This window comes from Saccoglossus kowalevskii, chromosome 9 (assembly GCF_978046115.1).
Source record: "Saccoglossus kowalevskii chromosome 9, keSacKowa6.1, whole genome shotgun sequence".
Lineage (NCBI taxonomy): Eukaryota > Metazoa > Hemichordata > Enteropneusta > Harrimaniidae > Saccoglossus > Saccoglossus kowalevskii.
Genome location: NC_140649.1, coordinates 26017766 through 26040599, shown reverse-complemented (window position 1 = coordinate 26040599; position 22834 = coordinate 26017766). Strand labels below are relative to the sequence as shown.

Sequence of the window (22834 nt, the reverse complement as noted above, 5' to 3'; positions counted from 1 at the left end):
TTGGCTGAATATAAAAATTAAAACAATAATACACTGCGGTGGTTTCTACCATGTTCGCACTCATGCCATTGTCGTACTTCAGAATCCATATTTTGAAAATGATGCATGATAATTCAGAGTACTATTGAACTTGTATAAAACGAAATAAATAAAGCGATTAACAAATATTGCATGTTTCAATCACAATGCTTCACAGAAAAATGATTCAAAAATTACTCCAACAATTCTAATAAAATTATAATGATTTTACAGATCTTACAGATCCTCAAATCACACAGCTGAGAGTACTAGTACCCACAATGTACTCAAAGAGTGCTACTAGAGTGCAAGCAAATAAGGCACAATATAAACTGTTTAATTTTCACTGTTTGAAATTGTCATCATTTCAGGATTCCATTGCATTCATGAAGACAAAATAAAAGACACATCTGCAATATACATCTGTCATCGTAACGCCGTAAGTTACAGCGTGCCGTCATTTTATGGGGTATTTTCATCCTACCATATTAGGAAATAGAATTCCTAATTAGGCTCATAAGCATCCTCTAATAATAAAAAAACAAACATGGCTGCCATCAGGGTTTGACCGGACTCCACACAAAGAAGTCCGCTGATTCTGATCTAAACTTTTTGGAATTCGGCATTCCAATGATGTATCCTTGGAAGGAAAAGATGTATAATAATAAGGTTATTATGAGAATACCGGTACCTCAAAGTATGCATGAAGACAGTATGCAGTGCATCGATGCTCCAGCTGTACTGTCTTTGTGCATACTTTGAGGTATCCTCGTAATAACCTTATACATGTATTATACTATTTATACTAACTTATGAAATTCATGAAAACAATTGTCTCTCAAGTAATTGAAGTAGTTTACCATATAATTAGCTCTGTTACCGTACTCCTGTTCTATCTTCCTTATATATGGCCCACCTTCAAGTTCTGAGTATGGTCCTCCTTTTTCACAAGGTGATAGCACCAAAGTGGATACTGTGAAATACTTTATTTTCGCTTGGAATTAATTAATTTTCACAGAAGAAATGATTAAGTGAAAATAAAATCTAACGATTATACCTTTTTTTCTATATCTTACATTCAACTTGTCAAAAACCAGTGAAAATAAATACCATACAAAACATCCAAAGAGTGTTTTTAAATTAAATTAATTCCAGCTAAAATAAAGTACCGGTACTTTACATTATTCTCAAAGATGGACTAGAACAGGTGAGTAAAAGGCAAAAAAAAAATTTCAACAACATTGGGGAAAGTTGGTCAGCATGAGGATTTTAGTGTCTTTGAGAATAGCAGTATGTGATATGTGATAATATGAAAAAAAAAAAATATGAATATTACTACAGTGATTACAAGGTAAAAATTTTGTTTTCTCAGCACAACAATCTTTATAGATATTTATAAATTTCAATGGCAGTCACGCTTTTAACCAGCCACCTGTCTACCTGTCATTTTAGACAGGTAACCCACATTTAAGACAGACACAAAATGTTATTTGACAGGCGGAATGTTTACAAACCTGGCAACTTTTGATTGACAATTTCCAGATTTCAAAAAATAGCACTAAATAATCAACAAAAAAATAGACTACAAATACGTGGTGACAGACCAGCTACCGTACTATTATCTTACACTTAATTAAATATACTGGTAGATACTGGCACGCCTGGTCACCTGACATGGGGCTTTAGTCAGCAAAGAGTTGATTTCACAACATACAAATCATTTATTCATGAGATTTTCAGCTAATAATCTTGACGATTAAAATCATGGGATGGGAGCTGGTGGAAAAATTGAGCAAATTATTTTTTTCATTCACTTAGTTTTGAGCTATATAATTTTTTTTTTTTTTTGCTTTTTTCTATCAAATATGTTCATATTTTTATATAAGAAATTAATATGGTTACATAAAATAGAAAAACATACACTAACAGAAATCACAACAATCATAATCCTACAAACCCCAGGATGAACAGAAGAGATGATTAAAAAACTTTTTTTGTTTTTGCTGATCAATCTTTTTTTTGCTTGTGTTTTGAACTATATATAGGCCACAGAAACAAAATTGTTTTGATTCAACGAAAGTTGTTGTGCACACTATGTGCAGTCATTGTCATCTGCTTCCCGACTTTCTACTAAACCAAAAACTGTTAATGGTAGTTCTGTCAGTCAACTGTGTGAATAGAAATGTCAATTCTCTTGTCTTTTTAGTGAAATTAGTTAATTTTTTTGAAATATCTGAAAATTCCAGTCGCTATTACATACCTTTAGTGATGTCGTAGATTAGATGTCTGTGTTTTTTGCGGTGTACTGTAAAATCTGTATTAGAAGCCGCAGCTTCTATTAAAATAGTACAATGCAACAGAGGGAATGCGGCTTCTATTAGAGCAACCACACATATGAGAAATGATGAATTTTTGGTTCTCAATTGTTCAAAAAGAATGGGTGCGACTTCTATTAGAGATGCGGCTTCTAATACAGATTTTACGGTACTAGTAAATGATCATGCTTTACAAGGGTTGTTTTTTCACCGTCAAATGTTTCATATTTTGCATATTATGCATATATTGACTTTTCAAATCTGTTGTTTTTATGTTTGCCAGTCGTCCATAATACACACTGTATGTGTCATTGGCAGTCATGTCATATTGTGTTCAGTTGCAATGATATGATTTGATAAGGCCACAGATGTGTTGTGGCATATAATTTGGTAACAAAGAATAAAAAAAAAGCTGTTCATCGTGGGGTCTGTAGTACCTTCCATGGTACACACTGTAAAAACAGTATAGTCCATGCAGCAGTGTACAAACAATAATGACAAAATGAAGAACTCAAAATAACACTGTAATAAGTAAAGAAAAGTAGTTTTTATTCTGTAATTTTTTTTCAAATTTTCTCTGTGAGATAGTGATGATGAGCCCCTAAAATCATCAGTTTGTCCCCAGGTTTTCATTTGATTGTTTAGTGGGTTATTAATGTACCGGGGTAATTAAATTACGTTTTTGAACGTTTTCCCAAAAAGTACACAGACGCTCGGAACTTTTCTTGGATAACAAAAAGGACTTAAAGCAGGGTCGGTATACTTAATCATTCGCCGGTACATTCGCCGACCACTCATGCAATAACACATATACCGACCATACATAAGTATACCGATTTTTTTTTTTATTATCCAAGAAACGTTCAGAGCGCCTGGGATACAGTACACTTCAATTCATGAATGACTTACCTTTTCGATGTTCTCAACAGTAATTTCAACAGTTGACACCGGCGACGAGACTTCTTCAGCCATGTCTGGTGCACAGGGGTGATTTGCCCGTATTCAACAATCACACTCTGCGCCGTCTTTGTGTTGAAACACAAGTTAATATGGCTGTGCAGTCTCCACCGGGAGTTGCAGACTGGCAGTCGGTGCAGTAAACAACAGGCTCACGATAAACGCATTGATGGTACGATGCTGTTTGATGTTTTCTTCAAAGTGACGTTACCAACTTGAAATACTATTGGCTCATGTAGATGTAACTGAATTAGTAGCTAAAATAAAATACTTGGCAGTATAAAAGTAAACACTTTGCTATTCAGCTTCGTTTTCACATGGAAGTCGCCATTTTACTATATCTTTTGTTCAACCGTGGTGGCGCACTGCCAGTTGCAACGAGCAGTCCACAAGCCGACAGTCGCACTCAGTAAGTTGTTGGCGGAAGTTTCAAGGCGGTCCAAGCAAAAGTAACAATACCGACACGAAACTTCTCAAATGAATAATGAAGATGGAGATAGATTTTATAAATTGTTGCCGGAATCCTTTTACTATAGCCATTTTCCGATACGATTGCTCAAAATCATAATAGTGTTCCCTTCAAGTTAATATTTAATGTTTACCGTCGGAAAATCCCCCAAAAATATATATATTTTTGAACATGTTTTATCCGAAAAATTGTGGTAACATTATTTCACGAAACTTTAATTCTATATAATAACTATTTTTTGACAATGAGTTGAAGATTTTAATTTTATCGTGATATTTAAGCCGAACTCCAAACAGTTCGATACACGTTATTTATCATGAATGCACAAAGCTGATTTGCATTCTATTCATTTGCATATTCATATATGCTCGAACTTTAAAATATACATGATTTGCGTCAGAAAAATGCTATCATTTCAAAGATGTATTGGATTATACAATAAATTACTAACTTTATAAATTGACTCGAAACTTTGTATTCCAATGGCTGTTCAGACACGGAGAATCAATCATTTCAAGCCAGAAGTATTGAAATATTCACCAGAAAACAAGATACAATGTAAATGGGGATGTTTAGAAATCCCTTTTAGTGAAATTAGTGTTTAATATTTTTTTTCTAACTACCTACGTAATAAGAACGTTGTTTCTTCTCAGTTTTAGTGTATAACGTACACCATTTCACTACAATAACAATAAAATTGTTCGTATTTATGTTTTTGCAAAAGTGAGACATTAATAAATAGTTCGGTTGACATATACATTTTTTCTCCCTTTTCTGTAGTACTGTTTGAGGTGAAACCACTGCAAAAAATTACCGTGCGTAGTGTGGTTATTCAAAATTCAAGGCTGCATATGATGACAGAGTTACTATTGCGTACAGCGCAAATATGGAAAGGAGATTGATTTAATGCAAATATATATACTCCATTTTACCAAAGAGAATTACAAAATATATTCGGGCCATTATAAATAATATCACAAACAATATTTTCCGAAATTTATTCGGACCGCGTTGAATGCATTTACAATACATTAATGACATTGACGGATATACTCAGTTAGTACTAGTATTACATTTGAAAATGTCAGATTTTTATTTAATATTTTTTAGAAACTAATCAACTGCATATTTTATTTGTTAATAGTACATTGTTCAATATAACCTTACTTTGGCATTCATATATATCGTTATTCGATTCATACTATGGTCACGTGATACGTCGAGTCACTTTCTTCGCATAGGATCGTGCGTCTACTACCACTGTGACCATTCGTTAGAAATTTATAACAAATGACGACACATACATTTAATGTACAAGAGATGTTCATCTCAACAGTGGGAACAGACGCGGCACTACTAACATTGACTAAGACCGTGTGACAGTGTGTATGAATTTTTAGTGAATCTGAACTTCTGAAATCTGAATCTGAAATATTTATTTTATTTTATTTTATTTTATTTTATTTTTTATTTTATTTTATTTTATTTTATTTTATTTTATTTTATTTTATTTTATTTTATTTTATTTTATTTTATTTTATTTTATTTTATTTTATTTTATTTTATTTTATTATTATATATTGTGCATGTATATTCGATTACATGTGTTTCAATAATACTGAAAATACGAGATAGCAAGAATAATTTCCCATAATGCATTGGTGACTTACGGGTGGATACCACACGCGGGGCGTGTTTGCATACGTAATGAAATCGAGGTCGATTGAAAATCGGTGTTTACGTACCAAATGGGTGACAGCGCCACGGACCAAAAAGTGAGAAATCCTCTTTATATGATAAAAGCACAGCGTGTGAAGGTATATGCTCCATGGCCTCCCAGTATGGCAAGACGAAACAAACGCTACGCGAAGTACCTAATGCTTTTGATGTGGATTGGCATATGTCTATCCCTGCTCATATTATTTTCAGCACGGCACACCGGTATAGGTGGGTTATTTTAGTTTTTGTTTCACAAATTCTACTGCATTTGTACGGGTAGCTGGATACTATACTTATAGCACAGCATGGCTGAATTTCCACGATCTGCCACACACACACCAATATTGAATTTATTTCTGTGAGTTTACTACTGCTGCACTGTGTCTGTTTTATGGAGTACATTACCATATGGTTGCATGTGCATAATTTTAACATTAATCATGCGTTGTATCATGATTACATGCAGCTTACATATGTTGACTAAAAGAATATGTCCGGTGGGATGTTTACCGATTCGTCGTCACCATCATTTTCATCTTCATCATCATGAGACATGTTCACATTTTGTACTATAACATAGGTAGCCTAACGTGTTTTGGGGTCAATACCGGCAGTGTATCGGCCCATCCGCCTTCGCCATGATCGAACCGATGGGAACGCATATTTAATATTCTGGCAACATCATTTATCATAATATAATAATTAACTGTGGTCATTACAATATTATTATTTATCCTCATTGACTCAATAACCCCATTTATAATAAAACTCTGGTATACTGTTGGCCGGAGCTGTCGCATGCATTACACAATGGCACACGTATTGTCGATGTACAAGCTGCATAAACTATATCGGATATGCCCGTATTAATAGTACGCCACTTCAGTAATAATAGTTTTACAGAAAAGACATTGTACTTTTATACTAATTTAAAGTCTATTACTGTTTTACTATTGAACAAAGCGATGTTTTTCTATATTTGGCTGGTAGTGATGAATTGATGACTGTTGCATCGCCGTCAGACGCACTTGTGTTATGTAGTTTGGCTTGATTCTATTATAATACACAGGCTATGAAATATTAAACGTGTTTCTTTGAGCAAATAAATATTGTTATGTTATCAGCAGATTATCAAATGTGCGCCACCAACCACGTGGCATCATGATGTGGAGAGATGTACTAGTGTATAGTCGCTGATAAATAATACGGAGTTCAATTACATAAATAACGCTGTAATTGTTTCCTTTGAGATTGTTATAATAGGGCTGTCTGACCTGTAAGCTTCACTGTACATTTATATGTGATATGCTGGGTGTCAACATCGTACATACAGTATATTGTTACTGTATGTTTGTACTCAGGGTTTGTATCATTTTTGTGCTCGTATTTTCAGTGCAAATTCCGGTTTTATTCATATTATTTCTAAAAGTCTATCACCGTGCGCGTTTAATCAGAGAGAACTCATACTATAGGCGCGTATTCGAGATATTCAGCGAAATGTTGGCGGTAAATCCCAGAAAATCCTCGCTCCTCAGCGTAGAGTGAACTCATGAATACAACATGTGTTACTACGACAACACACTGGCCGATGTGCCACTACTTTCCGATGATCCGGCCGAATTAGAAGTAAGCCGTAGTCGATAGATTATTCATAACACCCATGGGATTATGACTGACTTTAAAATGTCAGTGGGGTTCGCATCGTCAAGCCCCTGTGGTTCGCATAAGTCATTTCTCAGACATGGCTGAACCGATTTTGTTCAAAGTTGATACTAAGACAAGGCTAAGTGTGAGACATCTGCGAGTTCATACCATTTCGATTCGGTATTAATTGAATTAAATAAGCCCGACACGAGTTCATTCACTCATATTGACTTACGTTGTTTTTGTTATGATTCAAAATGGCCGATTGACATTTGTTAGCCCATAATGGCCATGGTCGTTAATATTTCAATGCAGAGGCAGACAATAACAAAAAAAGGCAAGTCGATTGACGATTTCAATTGACGGGGAGCATGCCATTCATAGAGTTGAATTAAAATGTATGCCTTCAATACATGATCACATGCAGGATCATGAAAGCAGGCTTTCAGGACGTCAAGACATAATTTCCTACATCACCAAACATTCCATAACCATTTCATAATATCATAAACAAACACGGATGAAATAAAAAATGTGCTACTACTCCAAAAACTAAATATGTGAGAGATGTCTCGTATTAGCACAGATAGTGGGTTTGAGCGAGAAGACAAATTGGGATGGTGAATGTAAAATATGGTTAAGTGCTGTCGTTTTTTGCTGTTACATGTATACGAATACAGAATGTGTAGAAATTGATGATAATATTGTCACGTTTCACCGTCAGTTCAATTGTCTCAATTCTATTTTTTCTTTAAATTAAGAAACACAAATATTACAAGACGACGGCGCTATTAAGGACACGCCTTTGGATGGTGAAGGTGAGATAGGTCACACACTTGCAGCATAGTACTTTGAGTGGTAGCATGAATGGGGGGGGGGTTATACTTTTTTTGTGTATTTACGTGATTCAATAATGGGTATATATAATTAGAAATTGTAACTTCGAGTCAATACACATGAGATGAAAGCCTCGTGAACTCGCCAGACAAACTCATATTTAAAGAAATACACACAATGAATATGCGACCTTGCAATTATGATATTTTCTGCATGTGAATTTGTTGTTTAAGTGGTTTTGCACGTTTCTTCTGTTATTTTAATTTGCACAATCGTTGTATAGCTATGATGGTTGCATACTCTCACTTATTCCCATAAGTGTTGATACTAAATGATAGCTGCCACGCACAAAACGAGGATTTCACAACAGTGGCTCATTGTCGTTTGTACTTATTTCAATTTCATTCTCTTTTATAAAATAAAGACAACAAACACATACCCCAAGATGACGATCTTAAGGCTGAGCCTTTGGAGGGTGAAGGTGAGATAGGTCACGTAATTTTCACAATTTTGTTTACGTATACATGTATATAGTATAAGCACCGTATAAAGCCAAAATGCACTGACTGACCGATCGTCGGCTGATTGAGTGATTGAGTGATTGATTGATTGATTGATTGATTGAGTGAGTAAGTGAGTGAGTGAGTGAGTATTCATATCACGCTACCAAAATTTATAAAATCAGGCCACCATTCAGAACACCACATATAACTTGGCTTTAGGATTTCAATTTTGTGTAATCGCAATATTTTATTAAACTGTTTTTTTTTTTTTTTATAAATTTACGCTATTCATATATATATGCATCCAATAACTGAGTTTCCGTAACAAAGAGTTTTTAGCAAGATGGGGGTGTCAGCCTCATGCTCACCCCCCCAGCTTTAACCTGGAGGACGAGATGCCGTGCTTGGTCTGATTCTTACTGGTTAGACCTGTCGTATGCCCGCCAACATATACCTCGTTGGGTCATGGAGTTACACAAGCACAGCAAGGCTCCAGTGGATGCATTATCAGCGTGTTCCCGGGCGCTAAGATCACTATATATTTCTACAGCGTTTACAGTCGATTGTATTTTAGACTCCACAGTTTGGTGAATACAGTGTAATGTGTGAACACTTTCGATTATCATTAAATCGTGGTACAGATTCACAATTTTCTGTTTACACTGCTGAATTCTCACTTATTTTTTTACAAATATCCATATTTATGATCTGCCATTCATAGGCATTAGGATATCTATTTTATTTATTTTTTTGATTTGTAAGAAATAGCAACCATATTTTTACTAATGTTATATTTTCAGCTTGTTCAGGGAGTGATGTTTCACATATTTACACAGTGAGAATGCAATTTTACTTTATTCAATAAGTGTTGCATATTGCTAATATCGACACAGAATATACAAGTACGCCTGTAATAGTGTATAGAGTTGGGAACAGACACAAAAGATCAAGACTTCTAAATAGAATTACTTTTTGAATTATATTGCTGTGGTATTCTGTTTTCTATTACATTATGGTGTCACTATTTACCATTACCCTGGATTAACTGGCATCGTGATTTTTATAATGGTACATCTGTCACAGGGCGATATCAGCTGTTATGACGTGATATTTTATTCACTAGTTTTTTAATTTAACCATTTCACCAATAAGTAAAATTCGCCAAATTAAATATATTATGAAGATGTGAAATGACAATAGAACTCTTGTTCCTCTGTCAAATTCGTGACTTAAAATCCAATGAAATTGCTCAAAACATCAAAATTGTGAAATTAAATGCCAATAAAATTAATTACTATACAGTGTATGCAAACTGTAATCCAAATGTCGGCTACATCGCGAATGAGCATGTGTTCATTTCGTGTTGTGTCATACGTTAATAACAAACTTGAATCCATTCTCGATGTTTTCTTCTCCCCTTAATAAAAGTCTCCTCAATTTGATAAATTGAACTTTGATGTGTCTTGTCATGTCACTAGAGTTAAATGAACTGTGGTTGATCAGATAGTCATAATCCCTGGTATAATCCCGCGAATCAGAGTAATTACAGATTGTATTAACGAGGTCATACAACTTCGTATCAGCTGTGGTGCATACATAATAGAAGCAAAACCACTGAAACATGTCCATTTTCGGCTCGTACCAAATAACATTCGTCAGAACAAAGTAAATATATCGATTGGGTATATGTATTTCTTCAACAGTAACGTATATATTTTCTGAAAGCTCACATTATGGTGCCATGCATATATATATATATATAATCCAATTCATTGCAGTTCACGTTGATCACAGCAACACTCAATTTTAAGAAATTCTACGCGAAGCAATCTTAGTTTTGTCGTCATCTTGCTATATTTAACTGTACTTGGCCCAACAAGCTCGGTACATTTTATTATTGTAATACGTTAAAATAAAACGTGTTTATCCGGGCGAGAGGGATGGCATTGTATTGTTATTTGGGTACATAATAGTACACATGTACATGTACCACTTATCAACTGACTGTGGAGAAAATTGTATATATTTTAACGTGTTTCAATTAACTCAACGCTCTCTAACCATTATATTGCGCCATGCTGACGCATTGCTCAAAAAAGAACAGCAAAATTTGGTAAATGGAGATGCTGGGTGTCATTTCAAAATGGACCATTCCATTCACATTTATTATTATTCTGTGCATACTACTAATCCGTTCTATCTATCTGACATCTGACTTCAAGTCTTCGTTCATTGGTGGCTGACCAAATGACACCTGTATGAACAGATAAAACTAACGGTCATCTAATTGATCACGTGTCTTTCCAATACATTTTTTTTTCTCATACTCATGGTTTTCATTTTCGTTGCTAGGAGAACACGTGGCCGCATTAACACAGTGGGATGTATTTGAATCAGAATTCAAAGGTACGTACTCACGAGACAGAAACATTTATTCAGATGGAGAATTGGCCCGATTAATTTTCATCGATACCCATGTCAATGTTGAATTCCACCCAACCCCAGTCAGTCTCGTTTTCATTGAAACCTACCTAACGATGCTTAAAAACAAGCTCATGCAAGTCCTATGGAATAGCCAAAGTCATTTCCATGGAAACGTACCCATGATGCAAAGCAACGTACACTAACTTGTGTACGGATTATGTGACCCCCGGGGATCACGGCAGCCAGTTTTGTTTTCATATTGCGTTTTTCTTTTTCAAAATGTGTTACGTATTCCCCATTACTGGTGGTCAGTTTCTGAAAAAAAAACAAGGTACAATTATGAACTTTGAAGACGTCTGGAAACAAGGCTCTAGTTCCCCAATATTCAGATGGTTATGGGACAAGCCGGTATACCATATTTCTAAAATATTTGGGGACGCAATTTTTTTACGTTGATTCCCACTACCATCTCATCTAAACTGATTTAAAAAATATATATTTAGCAGACGCACAGACAATACTGCAAAGCATGAAAACATATCATTGAGGCTTCAGCTCATCCAATATTCAGATTCGTGTTTGGATAATATATATCAAATCAATCATTACAATAGCAAAAAGCACCAGCTGACTTCAATGCAAGTAGCATGTGCTGAATACGTGTAGCATTCATCTGTACCACTTTACTGTGTGATGTTACGTAGTACAGACACGAGATATAATAATATGATGTGATATAATTATTAAGTCTGTTCAACACTGAAATAATAATAATATATTATAAAAGATACAATGTCAGTCACTGTGAATTGTTACAGTCAATTTGTAAATGGGTATATCGACAGGTTTACCACTGTAATGGGATCTGATTAACGTTTGTTTTGTCAGTGTGCGCAAATTATGTTATTGACTCCAATCGAGCTCCTTCCAGGAAAATTAGAATGTTCTGCCCCTTAATTAGGTCGTAGAGTTATCAATGGTGTTCAAATATGATGTTAGTGTCGTGTTAGTAACGTGTTTATATTCATGCTAAAAATTACATGATACTATGCGCGTTATAGATTGTGATACAGTGTGTACTGCGCCCTCTTCGGTAGCATTATATGAAATACGAGATTCTCGATGGGGGCGCACTTGTTAACATCATTAATATAATTCATTGAGCGTTGTCCACCAAAGATGTCCAGGAGCGTAAGTATTGATGCAAATTATTTTACTTGCCCTATGGCCATCTCTGCCAAAATAATTTGTTTTGTTGAAAGTGGCTGGGGACATTAGTATAAAATGATTTGGTACATGTGAAAACTGGTCATTTCTGCCAAAAGAATTTGTTTTCTTGAAAGTGGCTGGGGACACTGCAGAATATTACCCCAATACCCCAATTTCTAGATAAAAATTGAATTTTCACTAAATCGATGAAGAAAACATTGCATTTGTGTACAGTGCGTTATGATTGAGTTCCCATTGAAATAAGATAAACTTATGTATTTCTTTATAGGTCGTCCCAGGTTGCCAAATGTTATTGACAATGACCTGGAAATCATGTCTCACACCAAAACACAGCTATTAGAATATTTCCCAGGGTCCAATGCGGATGGGTTGTACCTCACGTGGTCTCTTCATGTTAATACTAAAGGCGACTTGCTAAGGGCCATGGCGAGTAAGTATTCGAATATAATATATAACCAATATTTTACATTTGAAGTTATTTAGTACAAAATACTGGTAATGCATTGTGCGTAAATAATATGAAAAATATGTCGGAGTATAATAGCACTTCGTTGTCAAGGTATACTCGTTGTATTATGGTTACAGTGTTTAAAGGTTACATCTTGAGTAAGGGACGACGTCAACAGATCGATGTCGGATAAAAAACTTATTTTCTTTAGTTTGGGGTGGGAGGGGTTGATCTCAAAAAGTTGCCATCCTACAAAAACGATTCTATTTTTTTTAATGAAGTCAAAAATATCTTGGAGTATTTGTAGTTTTTTTTCTATCCAATTATGGACAAAAATAACAGAAAATGAAAAAAAAAACACATCCAAGACGAGAAAATGTTTTGGTCCGAGTGTAAATATGTACTCAAATGAGGTCAATTTCAGGGCATGGACCTAGAACCAACTGCTATGCCATACTACTGTCCGATTATCAATTTGTATTTAATGGTGAATGTAGTCTGATGCCATGATCAATATTTATCAATTAAGTTTCAGTGGGGAGGGGATAAAGGAATTAAGTTCTTTATCCTACATTGAACTTTTGATGTTGTCCCTAAGTAAGTATGAAGTCGGCAATTTAACAGTATGAAATAAACGATAATTTATTTCGCTTTCATTTATGGTGAAGCTTCACGGCCGTCGCGACGCATCGTACATCGGCCCCAATTCAACGCATGTGAACTACGCGGGATTCGAATACGCTCTGCGCGACGACTACGGGCGCTTTAGACAGGCGCAGCCTTGACAATTATATTATTTATATGTTACATGTAACTGCTTTGGAAAATGCATTTGTAAAACCTCTTGTTGCGTCGGACCAAAAATAAAAAGATAAAAAAAAAACTCTAGGGCGCTTTAACTATTCAGATATTTGAAATCGCCCAGTATCTTTATTTAATGTATACCTAAGTAAACAGTTCCGACAGTTTTCGGACATCATAACCTACTTGGAAAATCCACATGGATTGGGTGGACAACATACAATTACCAGTACTGTGTTTTATTAGTCCCGCTGTTGATCAGAGCTTATCATATGAGCGATTGTCCGTCGTCGTCCATCGCCTGCGTCAACTTTTTTACTTTTTCGACTTCTTCTGGAAAACTACCAGACCGGTTGCTCTGATACGTGTATATGTACCTTGGGTAGACCTTATTCAGATTTATTCATTTTATGATGATATCTCCAATTCTCTAATTGAAATGAGCATTGCTAACAACGGAGCTATCCTAGCCGAGAGGCTGTATTGAAAAACTGTGAAACCAATATACGTGCTGCGCTTGTGTGTATTTATTGGCCTTGTTTCGAAACCAAAGTTGATCTCAAAACCAAAGTTAATTTCTCCAACTGAAATGTTAGTGCAGTAATGTGAGAAAAGTTGAGGGGCTCCTGGCATTATTGCAGACTTTAAAACAGCTGGTCCGGGCAGTGAAGTAACAAAATAGGTGTGCTTTAGGCCGTTGAGAGGTCAGTGTCAACTGATGGTGGAAATAAGAGAATTATATGCCGATGAAAAGAATTATGCTATTTTAAAATAAACTGAATCAGCCAATGTATAAGTAGATAACAAAATGGGACAGCGAAAGGTTGTTCCTGGATAAGCTCTCAATGTCCGTGGTGTTATCACTACTTAATGTAGTCATGTCTATATGTTTCTACTTGTTACAGATGACTTGTTGATGATTATATGCGGGGACGTCAAACTCAAGGGAAACTTGGGTGAGAAAGGAACCTATCCGATCATGGCCGAGCCCGTCGTCGCCGACAGCGACATCTCATTGGCTGAGTGGCTGGATAAAATATCAACATATACAAATAAAGCTATCAAACTTAATTTCTACGACACGGATTCGCTTCATCCAGCATTTGAAGTGCTCCAGACGCTGCAGTACCAGATACACGCCCCTCTAATCCTGCGAGCTGATATTTTAGTCGGACCAAACGGTGATACTAATAAAATGGTGAACGGAGTAAATTTCATCAGCGATGCCAATGGTCTATTTCCTAACTCTATTGTCTCGTTAGGCTGGAGAACTCATTGGACAACAGACTCAAAAGAGGTGCAATATACATGGGATATGGTAATCGACATGGCAAAGTACTGTACGAGATTACATCAACCAATCAGTTTCTCTGTTCGAGCCGTTTTCGCCCGGAAATCTATTCGTCAGTTGAAATGGTTGGTTAGTTTATCCAGTAAGTTCACCATCACTATATTTTCGCCTGATTATGATATCGTGTCGATGTCCGAGTTGTCCATCTTTCGCCGAAGCCTCCCAGTGCACCGAGTTCTTTACGACGTGCCCGTGTCCTTCATCGCTGCGCTAAGGGAAGTCCAGCCGAATACTCTGCAAACTCCGGGTGAAAAAATGGAGAGGAATTTATGGCATCCGCAACCGTTCGACACAAAATCGTTTGTCTTCCTTGGTGAAGATATCATCGCATTTACCGGTCCCAATAGTTGGCTAACTTCTAAAATGCAATACCGAGCTGAGCTCGAGACCGGAAAGCAAGTTGAAATCTCCGGCATTGTGCAATTCGCTATGGCTTCCGAACAAATAACCACCGACCAATCCAAACTTGACATTCACATCCGCAGTACAGGAGTTGATCCACCGGAGCCCGATTCAGTTCTCGGTGTGCGAATCGAAATAGTCAGCGACGGTACTCTGCGTGTTTCCTCGCACAATTTAGCAAAAGCCGGGACGTACAATCCACAGACTACGGCAACTATTCCATCTCACGAATGTTATTATTTTCACATTGTTGACGCCGGTGAGACAGCACCCATAACGGTAAATATCAAATGGGCGGACTGCGAAGCAGGAGTGACAACAACCGAGCACAATGTACAGCTATCGCTGACAGTGCCTTACGAAGCAACGCAGGAGGAGGAGTTTTATATCACAATCAATGGTAGTAATAATATTCATGGCGCGGCCACACTGTTAGAAAATCTGGTTGTTCGATAAACCTTTTGTAGAGACACATAACTGCTTACTTTTTTAGGCACGTTTAGTGTAATCAAGACTAAGAGGTAGTTTTTGAGTTTTGATATACTGGGTTGTTATAATTGTGAAGAGAGCGCCCTCGTAAGCTGTGTCCGATTAAGGTGCGTCTTTGTTTTCATTCGTCTTAATTGAAGAATTTGCATAGTCGTATGTTTAGCTTTATATTACTGTAGTATTGATGCCTAAGCAGTGTTGGCGACGTGCCAAAATATTTATTTTCAAAAGACTATTACACGAGGGAAATAAATTTGTTTCCGCAATACCAATAATCGGCAAAATAAAGTGCGCCACATGCGACATGATTTGGAAATGTTCAACTTTATATTGACACCTTCTTGATAACTGTTAGACTGGCAAAGTCGGGACTTCTTTTTGTTTTACAAAAATAATTAATTGATTGTCATTGATTATTCATGAGTTGGTGTGTGAAAGTAAACGTGACCTTTTAAAGGTTGATTTGATTCGCGATCGATCGCAGAGGCTACTTTAACTTTCTAAGTGCTATAATTAAAGCTATGCCGCAGGACTAAAGGCGATACTTTCATCCATGTTTACTGAAAAAGTCGATTTAAATGTTCAATGTATATAAGTAGTCTTTCAAAATCACCGGGACCTCAGAAGTGAACGGTCACGTACATTAACATAGATAAGGTATGACGTATACAGCTGTACTCTGATTCGTTGTCAGTGCTAGTCAACAACTTTTAATTAGCATAATCACCGGAGTGATTTTCACTCCAACGTAGGGGGTCGCCTGAAGATGCGTCTCGACTTTGCCAGTCTAGGTAACTGTGAGTTCACAGTTGGTTTAAGACAACAATGTCAAAAATAACAAATAGAACGTTCAAATAGCTTGAACTTTTTACATTTTCTTTCACATCTTTTTTTCTATCATTATTATACTGATTTGCTTGTTCAGATATTCTTGCTCTCTGTAATTGCATCCTCTATAAGAACTTCAATATTTTAATGAACATTTGTAAATTTATTGAGCTGGATCACAGGTCTTCCAACAAGATTTTTTAAGGGTTATTCAGATATAGATTAGGTTTGTAGTATTTTTGGCTAATCAGTATAAATTATTTTTTTTTGTCATGCATGATGTTCGTCTGCCATAATATAACATACATTTCACAAACAACATTTCTCTTAATGCTGGTTCACATCGTCAGATATATCTGACCAAACAGCCATTGATTTGTTTCATTGGAAAGCAGGTTTTTACACAATCAGATTAATCTGATGAAATTGAATTGAAATTTGATTTTTTAAAAATTGAATGAGACATTAGATTTTGAGGTTTACTCTACTTGTTCAGATTAATCTGATACTGTAAACCAGTTTTCACGTAGCAGGAATACATTGGTATAAATTGGAAGTGAGAACCAAAATCTTTGTTGCTGACAACAATCTATGTTTCAATGTATGTATACATGTATATACACAAGGTTTAATGTGCGGTGGTCAAGTGCATTTTTCTATAAAAAAACAACAATTTATTTACCTTTCAAAACTGCATGAAAAAGTTTTATGTTGCATAAAAAATGGGTAAATCGACCTACATGCAAATCAAAGACACCACTGTGATAATTCTTTGAATGTCTTAATTTTCTACATTGTAATTTGACCCAAGTTGTGTGTAAGATAACAAGCATCTTATTTGTTGTGTTTTGTCTTCATATCATGTATGTAACTTATCTCTTGAATTAAAAAAAATGCATTTGAGCCTCATACTTATTCGTTGCCTTGCGTAGTATGGATTTGAAATTTAACGCACATGGTCATGATGACCACCACCATTGTTTGAAGCTAAGGCACAACAATAATAATGTGAATGAGTTTCTTTAGTCAGGAAAAATACCGTTTTGGTTTTATCAATTTAGGTGACTGCAAAACTCAACAAACTAGGAATCGGTTGGTAGAGTAAAAGATTAGTATTTCCCACAAAATTATTTACTGGTAGCAGTATATGGCATCATCATACTTTTCCACTTCTAAACAACAAAAATCAAAAGGACATAAATCAATGTATGCCATTCAACGTAAGAACAAATCAACTTTATTATTTAATTAACAATTTTAAGGAACAGATTTATTAAGACAATTTATTGAAGATTATTAATAATTTAATACAATGTATGAAAGTTTAAAAGTGAACACCAATATTGTCTTTTGTAATTAATAATTTTTCAACATTGCAAATGATGAATGTTAAATAAATGTTTTAGTAATAAGCAACAGCCCAGTGTTTTAGAAATTTTTTAAATTGTACAACATTTGAAGTGTCAAAAACTGCAACATCCGGTAAGATAATTTGAATTGAACACTCAAAATGATGCCATATCTAGTCAAACATGCGTCTTATTTGGCCACTTGTCTTTTGTGACCAGTTTCAGCTTTTTGTACAAATAATATGTCAAATGTATGAGTTGGCAACCAATAAAAACAATAATCCAACCATTATATGGAGACAAATTTAATGGGTGGTCACTATACACAGGTATAACATTTTCTGCTGCAACTTCATAGTTCGGTAACATCACTTTATATATGATAGTAAAACAAATTAAACCAGGAATTATATTTTCTAGTTTTTTTGTCTTTTGTCTTTTCTAGTATTTTGCAAACATTTATAAATATTACTCCCATTAGGCAACTGTTAGAAAAAATAATAGTTGCAGAGCCACTTTGATACAATATGTGTAAGTAACTTATTTAAACTTAAACACTTCTGTTAAAAATAAAATAGTAACGCACATTGGTATATTTCCACTTCAAGAGAGAAATAAACAATCACAAAATTTGTCAAGATTTATGTAGGAAATTGAAAAGTACTGTAATACTGTAGAATACTATTTTCGCTGAATGGATGCTTCAGTGAAAATAAAATCCAGCGAATATACTTTTTTCCTATGTCTCACATTCAACTCATCAAAAATCAGTGAAAATAAATTCCATCCACAACACCCAAAAAGCTTTTTTAGCAAAAATTAATTCTAGCTAAAATAAAGTATTTCACAGTACAAAATGTATGTTCTTCGGACTATTTGATATGGGTCAATCACAAAATTTGTTTAAGATTTATGTAGGAAATTGAAAAGTACTGTAATATGTTCTTCTGACTATTTGATATGGGTCAATCATACAATACATGTAAAATACAACGATTGTTTCTACAAAATTAGAACATACATGTAGTGACTATATTAGACAGTTAATTCTATGTTAGATAATAAGCAAGCCCAAGTGAGCTCACTAAATTTAAACTTATTATTGACCCCACATCTATTCTAAATATGGTGATGTGGGTTGTTCATTATTGTTATTACCATATAAGTATGCATTATTTTTTTTTACATTCTGATTACTGAATTTGTGGGTGAACAGATGAGAATGCCTGGCCCCTTGACATATATATATATATATATATATATATATATATATAAGTTCTGTATTATTTGATTGGTTTTCATGGAGGTCCTCTATACTATTTTTTTTAATACTAGATTTTTAACAAGAAATTTTCACAATTCAATGATTTTATGGCATTTGTGTTTTTACTGCTACAAAGTTTTATTGACTCACAGAAATTGCAAAAATTTCTCTTTGTTTACAGTCATCACACTAGTTATTCAATTCAATGACAAAGTCAATGTGTGTCCTGTCATAACTTTGAATCCTGTGACTGATTTTCACCAAAGCAAACATGCACATCAATTTTGTTTTTGAATTTGTGCATGTTAAGCATGGCATTTTCACTCTATTTCACACCAAAAAATTACATATTTTGACCCCTAAAGACACTATGTATCTATGTAATACATAGTACATTACATGTGCACAAAATTTGAATAAAATTGGTATATGCATGGCTGAGGACGAGTAGACGCATGTATATTAAAACTCATTATTCAGCCACAATGATTTGCATATAATCATTTGTTAAAAAATTGAAAACAAAACACAAACTCACTGTAGTAAGTGGTTTGGTGCAATTTATGGTTCAAATTTCATTTGCTAAATTTAAATTTTTTTTTCCAAGGCACGTGGATTCACAAAAGTTCACCCTTAATCTGTATTACTTTACAATGCCATAATTTGGAATTACCATATATTTACTCATAATCAAAGAAAGAATTAAACTGAAGGTGAATATTCACAGGTATAGGCCAGAAAGGCAAAAAGGTACTCATAAAAGTGTTGCTACCTTATTTTTTAGAATACATGTAATTATCCCTTTAAAGGCTGATTGTCCATATGAATGTCCTTATACAACACACTAAGTGCATGTTTAAATTGCTGCAATTCAGTTTCTAAGTTGGAAATTCTCTCCAGAGTAGCAAATAATTCCTGTAGTTTCCCTTCAATTTGTTTACCATTATGCTCATATGACTGATACATAGCTTGTTCCAATGTGCCGCAAGACTTTTCAATCTTAAAGACAATAAATATTATCAGAAAATAATTAGATATGCAGTTTACAACAGTGCTTACTCATGTGAAGTGTTACAATGAAGTCAGTTAAGGCATATACATTACAAGTAACCTGTAGAAGCTGTGAGGGTAAAATTTTTATATTGATTTTTGTTGATTTGCAGCAAATAGTTACCAAACAATGAGAAATCTATAGGATTAGATATACCTCTCAGCTGGCTTCACATGCATAGTTCAAGGTTGCCTAACCGGTGCTTACTTTACCAGGATTTAGTTACAGCACCTAGACGGTCTGTGGTTACAGCTTCATGTTCCCAGTAATCGACATTGTAATTGTAATTGACATTACAATAGAAAATAAAAGACTGGCACTCCCATGCAATTAATAGCAAGTAAAATTCCTGGGATTGAAACATGGACTTTGAAGTCACTGGTGTAGGCAATGAATAACTTCAAGTTGGCATAATAACAAGGTAGTTTATTTAATCAGTGCTGAACTAGAGGCTGAAATTATAATTATGTTTGTTGTCATATAATTTGTTTATTTCAAGTCAAATAGAATACACTGGTGAAAGGATGTTTTGGGGGTGTAATGTATATGGAGGGGTAGGGATAGGTGTCATATATTTTGTTCATTTCCAACTCTCATGAAGTCTCATAGAATTTCACTTAATTTATTTTCGCTGAAAAGCATTACGTGTGGAACTAATTTTCACTGTGCTGTGTCAAGTCTCAATAGAGTATGAGGGAAATGGCATTTTCATTGGAATTTATTTTAGCGGAAAATTTTTCTCAGTGAAAATGAAGTATTCCACATTAGTACATATGTACTGCAGTTTATTTTGATTCGTCCCTGAAATCAAAATCAGTATTTTCCACACCCCATATGCAAATCCAGCTACCGGCTTGTTTCCATTGGCAACAGAAATATTTTTATTTTCGTCTGCTATTTTCATCCAGTTCTAATCGTTCAAAGCGACATTTTTAGCACATTAGGTGTACCTCACATGGAATACTACGATTGAGAGAAATTGATGTATGTTGACCACCTGGAAACTGAGTTTTATAAACCCTGAAGGGCTCTCGGAAGATCCCCCCGCAGTAAAATTAACAATTGCCATGGAGGCGCAACCATCAACCAGGAGTACCAGGAGGTTTCTGCTGCCGACATTGCGGCGTTACCCAGTTCCAAATAAAGATTACCAACGCCAAATGATTCATTCAATCCACGGCTAGCAAGCAACATCACAAGCGCCGAAAGTCATCCAAATAAAGATTACCAACGCCAAATGATTCATTCAATCCACGGCTAGCAAGCAACATCACAAGCCCCGAAAGTCATCCTGTCAGTGGAGTACCGCAGTTGCATGGCATGCTTACCAAAAAATTGGCTGTTGCATACTCTTTCGCTGGTCTGAAAAATGTGTTTAATTAGCTCTCATTCAAGCAACAATGCAGATTTCCCAGTGGGAGTGAAACTATTCGACTCTGCCATTAAAATATAGGGGTGTTTTCAGCAAAAAACGAATAACCCTGGAATGCACACAACACACTGAATTTTGGAACAAATCGTGCATTATTTACAGCAGCAGAATACCACAGAAATATCAGACGAAACATGAAAACACTATATATTGTATTTCAGCCTGAACCTTCTATATTGCAATTCCAGGAATTAACCCCATATGTGCATCCATTTTCCACCTTGGTATCACCCACCCCTGAAAACAAACTCTTAATACCATGCTGAAGCGTTTGGTAACAACAGTTATGTATACACATGGTAGGAGCATGTGCAGTGACATTCTAATTTCAATGATCTGATGAGCGAGCAATTACCAGAATATGGAGAACATACTTGCCTACAACTGGTCAAGTCAATTTCTTTGGATTTGAATAAGACAGATTTTTGAGTTTATAAATCTTAATTTAAAAAAATATAAATTATTTTTAATGCTGGTTCGTTGTGACCAACTTAAGATAAAATGCCATGACCAAAATCTTCACTGAGCAATTATGTTTGTAAACATTTAATACACGATTTTTGTGTTCCAGAATCAAACCACACAACCCTATTTTTAAATGGCACATGCTATAAAAGCTCTGCTTATTTTGTTGCTTATTTTGCATGAATGTACTACACATGACCGGCCTTTGTTTTTGTTGTTTAGTGTATAATTTAGTGGATACAATATGCAAAAAAATTTTGATTGAAAAACATTATGGTATCGACAAACTGATTGACTTACAGTCACATGCTCAATATTTTATTTACTCAGAATATTACCAAAGCTGCTTGTGTTGTACAGTGAATCTCATTGAAACTGATGATTTTTCATTCTACAAGATTATGTTAGGTTTGGCGCAATTTGATTAAAATCCATGAAGAACAAGTGACAACCCAGAAACGTGCAAATACAAAATGGGCAGGTGCTGATTGGGTCATATGGGCAGTAAACAGAAATTTGAAATAAAATATATAGTTCCTATTTAGTTGAACGAGGTTAGTGCAGAAGAACTAAATTTGTGGATGTTGGTAGTTGGAAAGCTAAATAGAGACAAATAGTCACCAAATACACTACAGTATTAATTTACATGTGGCTAATTAAGACATTTGAGAGATGACTGCGGTGGTTACAACCTCAACATTTTAGACGAGCACAATCCTAACTTTGTTTGTAGTTGGCAAGTTCTAGGCTGAACTAAGGTTACAATCCAAAACCAAAACAAGCAGTTTCTCCTGACTATGAAAAGTTAATGTAGGACAGTGGTGCACTCTTACATGAT

The 22834-nt window shown here is 35.1% G+C and overlaps 2 protein-coding genes across 3 annotated transcripts in view; one reads left to right on the top strand and one right to left on the bottom strand.

Moving 5' to 3' along the window:
* LOC100375848 (importin-13-like) overlaps positions 1 to 3705 on the bottom strand; it is a 75852-nt gene extending 72147 nt beyond the window's left edge. The window contains exon 1 of the mRNA XM_085503351.1: positions 3243 to 3705. Coding sequence (XP_085359477.1) covers positions 3243 to 3305 — 63 coding nt within the window. The 5' untranslated portion in view covers positions 3306 to 3705. The remainder of the gene's footprint in view (positions 1 to 3242) is intronic.
* Positions 3706 to 5432: 1727 nt separating this feature from the next.
* On the top strand, positions 5433 to 18203 carry LOC100375994 (menorin-like). 2 transcript variants are annotated; one of them, XM_085503350.1, is made up of 6 exons: positions 5433 to 5706; positions 7884 to 7940; positions 8384 to 8440; positions 10815 to 10868; positions 12385 to 12546; positions 14271 to 18203. In XM_085503350.1, the coding sequence occupies exons 1-6, from the start codon at positions 5508 to 5510 to the stop codon at positions 15572 to 15574; spliced, it is 1833 nt and encodes a 610-aa protein (XP_085359476.1). In that variant the 5' UTR covers positions 5433 to 5507; the 3' UTR covers positions 15575 to 18203. The 2 variants fall into 2 exon arrangements, with proteins under 2 accessions (XP_085359476.1, XP_077861838.1); XM_078005712.2 differs by lacking the exons at positions 7884 to 7940; positions 8384 to 8440.
* The last annotated feature ends 4631 nt before the right edge of the window (positions 18204 to 22834 follow it).